Source organism: Galeopterus variegatus, unplaced genomic scaffold, assembly GCF_000696425.1.
Source record: "Galeopterus variegatus unplaced genomic scaffold, G_variegatus-3.0.2 Scaffold5289, whole genome shotgun sequence".
NCBI classification, from domain to species: domain Eukaryota; kingdom Metazoa; phylum Chordata; class Mammalia; order Dermoptera; family Cynocephalidae; genus Galeopterus; species Galeopterus variegatus.
In genome coordinates, this window is record NW_007731400.1 from 49,227 (window position 1) to 52,586 (window position 3,360).

Here is a 3,360-nt window from a genome sequence, read left to right on the forward strand (position 1 = left end):
ACATAATTGCAATGCAGACCTTGCTTCTGATCCACAGCTTTTTTGGAGGGAGGGGGGTGTGTGGAGGTCTAGACATCAACTCTCCAGGGCCTGGCCTTCAGGGAGACAATCATGCCCGACATTGCAGCTCCCGCATTAGCAGCATATCAGCGGTGATTAATGGTGATTACCCAGGCTTACCATTCTCGTCGCACACTGCTTGCCAGAGCCTGAGAACAGACACACAGACTGTCTCTTCAACTGCATCTTTCCCCGCTGTGGAAAAGCACCTGGAATGGACAAGGGAGAGCAATCTGAAATCGGAAATCAGTTTTGATTTGCTTTTTATTTGGTTTTATTTCACACTCCTCGCCACCCTCCAATTTGCCAAACACAGGTTTAAAAAAGTAATTTGATAATTCACAGTAAGTCACTGGGATCAATGGACTGCCAATCAGTGAACCGAGGGTTCCAGGTCAAGGATGAAGGCTGGGGAAGTCAGGGCTGCATAGAGGGTGGGTGGTGAGCCAGGGGCCACAGGTGATGGCTGCACTGGGACCCATGAACTGTTGCTGGGCATATAGGCATGTGCTGGTGGCTTCAGCCCACATCAATGTCTTAAGCCTAAGGAATCATATCAGAACAATTGAAATTAAAATAAAATAAAAAGTTGAGCAAACCACCTCCTACTTCAAGGGGGTGTCTCCTGTCTTCAGATGAAATTATAAATGGGATCAGCCAGATGCAGCTTGTCTCACTTCCTGATAGGATTCAGCAAATTCCTTTTTTTTTTTTCCTTTTTCTTTTGTCTTTTTTTCGTGTCCGGCAACGGATCACAACCCTCAGTGTCACGCCCGTACCGGACCGGGACCGGCAACGGGATCGCAACCCTCGGTGCTGCGCCCGCACCTCGCTCAGCCAGTGAGCGGGAACCGGTCTGTATGTGGGATCCGAACCCTCGGCGGGAGCGCCGCCGCACTCCCAAGCGGCGCACTGTAGCAGTGCGCCACCGGGCCAGTCCCTTCAGCAAATTCCAAATGAGGAAAAGAACTAGCAATCTTGCAAAGACTGGTGGGAAAGCAGCAAGAATGGTCAGTTCTCTGACTCTGGGGTGCTTGTAGGGACCTGGGGAAGCACTGCTGTTCCCCTCTCCAAGTGTAAACTGCACCATAGCTCACAGGACTGGAGCTGCAAAGCTCAAGGGTGCTGGTGGAGTGGCTTTGGGCTCCTGAAAGGCCCCCTACTCCCTGAGTGGCAATGAAACTCAGTAATGTCACTGCCTCTGTGATTAGTGTCTGATTTCACAAGAAATGATGGTTTTCCCTTGCTTTGATGCTGAGCATCTTTACGAACATCCCTACCTTCTTATAACCTCGTTGTCACTGATGATACTGAAGCCATTGTGCATTCTGAATAAAGTTCGGTCTGTGGCTAAAACAAATTCACAGAAAACCAGGTCAGACTCCTGAACCATCTGGCTGGTATCTAGCTGCAACATAGCCAGCTGTATTGAGAAACCTAATATGGAATGTCAAAGTCACCAGTTGACAGTTGGGCAGAAACAAATACCTTTACATTCTGAAAAATGCAATTGTTATCAGTCACTCAGTGCCCAAGTCCAAGGGGCTATTTAAAGGATAGCAGAGCTGGGGTGGTCCCACAGGTGATCCACACAGCTCATCATTTCATAATCTTTGGACAGCCTCTGGGAGGTGCTTAATCTCCAGGAAGAACCAGCATACCCATCTGTTCTTAAATATTTATTTCAAAGCTGTTTTGAGGCTCTAGAGAGGAACCCATAATTGCCAATAAACTACTGGAGGGGATAGTTGAGCCCCCTCTGTTATATACTAAAGGGAGTCAGAGATTCCATCTATTTGTACAAACAGCATTCTGTCACTGAGTAACAAACATTATTTCAGCCCTGGTATCAGTGTTTATAGGAAGTGGTAAGACAACCGTGTACTTTTCATCAGTAGAAGGAGAGTTGATGTTTGCTCTGAAATTATTTTCATGTCCCAAGCAGCAATTAAGTGTAACTGGGGTGAACCTCACAGTTCATTTTACAAAATTCTGTCTTCCATTCCTCTATGGTGGATGGGGGGAGGTGTGCAAGGTGGTGTGGGATGTTTGGGGTGGATGTGGGGTATGTGTGGGGTATGTGCAGGATACATCCGGGGTGTGTGGAGCAAGTGCGAGGGCCGAGTGTGTGCAGGGTATAAGTAATTATAGTGTGAGCATGTACTGTGTGTATGTATGTGGTGAGTGTGTGTAATATAAGTATATATTATGCGAGTGAACGCTGTGTGTGTGTGGGGGTGTACATAATGTAAGTATATATGGGGTAACTGCGTGCTGTGTGTGTATGTGTGTGGTACACTAATCTAAGTATATGTGGAGTAAGTGTGTGCCGTGTGTATGCATGTGAGTGTATGTGTGCGTGTGGTGTTCACTGCACGTATGTTGACAGCATGCATCTCTGAAGAGAGGTTGGAGCAGGGGTAGGGTTGTATGCCCTGTGTACCCCTTTAGCACCTACATTAGAGCAGATCTTCAGTAACATCTGTGGAAGGGTGGGAGGGATTCTTTGCCTCATAAAGGCAGACCTCTAAACCCTGTCCCTTCACACTGACAACACTCATGACATCACACACATCTCTGCTTACCATCCGTCATCATTTCAGTCAGGATCTCAATCCCCCCTGCATAGAACGAAGGGATCTGGCCAGGCTTGGAAAGGGTCTCCAGGAGATTCTTGGTTGTCACGGCTGTGTTCTTTCCTGAATCCAGCAGTTCAAGGGCTTCTTTCTCTTGAAGGTCTGCTTTCTCCCGAAGATCTACTTGATTCAGGTAATCTAGCAAAACAAGAAGGAAACAAAACAAAACCTTAACAATCAACAATACCACGCAAAAAGCAACCTTTTGTTCCCTTTCTTTTGAGCATTACATAAAGCATTAAAATAATTCAAACTCTTCTTCAGCAAAGAAAATCTTAGGAACAGTATCAAGTCTATACCCAAAGTCTTAAACCATCTTGGGGATTCAAGGCAGTCTAGGAGGCTCTACAGGAGGATGGTGGAGAAGAGGAGGTCGGCAAAGATGAGAGTGGAGAATGGAGGAAAGAGGAGTAGGCAGGCCTGCTAACACAGAGGGCAGAGTTGTGCAGGAAAGGCAGGGCGGCTGTCTTGTGACCAAAGGCAGAGACGTATGGAAGGCACCGTAGAGGAGGAGCACAAAGAGAAACGAACTTCAAAGAAAGACATCAGCAGGGACATTCTCACCTTTCACCTGGGTCTGCAGCTTGGGGTCTATTTCTAAGATCTTCTTATAACACTCTCTAGACTGGAAACAAGAAACAAGACATTGAAGAGTGGTTAGGGG

The 3,360-nt window shown here is 47.0% G+C and overlaps 1 protein-coding gene across 1 annotated transcript in view; it reads right to left on the bottom strand.

The window, feature by feature from the left end:
• TTC12 (tetratricopeptide repeat domain 12) overlaps nucleotides 1-3,360 on the bottom strand; it is a 50,071-nt gene that overhangs the window by 21,008 nt on the left and 25,703 nt on the right. The window contains exons 8-10 of the mRNA XM_008589195.1: nucleotides 3,261-3,321; nucleotides 2,646-2,834; nucleotides 1,341-1,410 (exon numbers count right to left, since the gene is read on the bottom strand). Of these exons, the coding sequence (XP_008587417.1) occupies nucleotides 1,341-1,410; nucleotides 2,646-2,834; nucleotides 3,261-3,321 (320 nt within the window). The remainder of the gene's footprint in view (nucleotides 1-1,340; nucleotides 1,411-2,645; nucleotides 2,835-3,260; nucleotides 3,322-3,360) is intronic.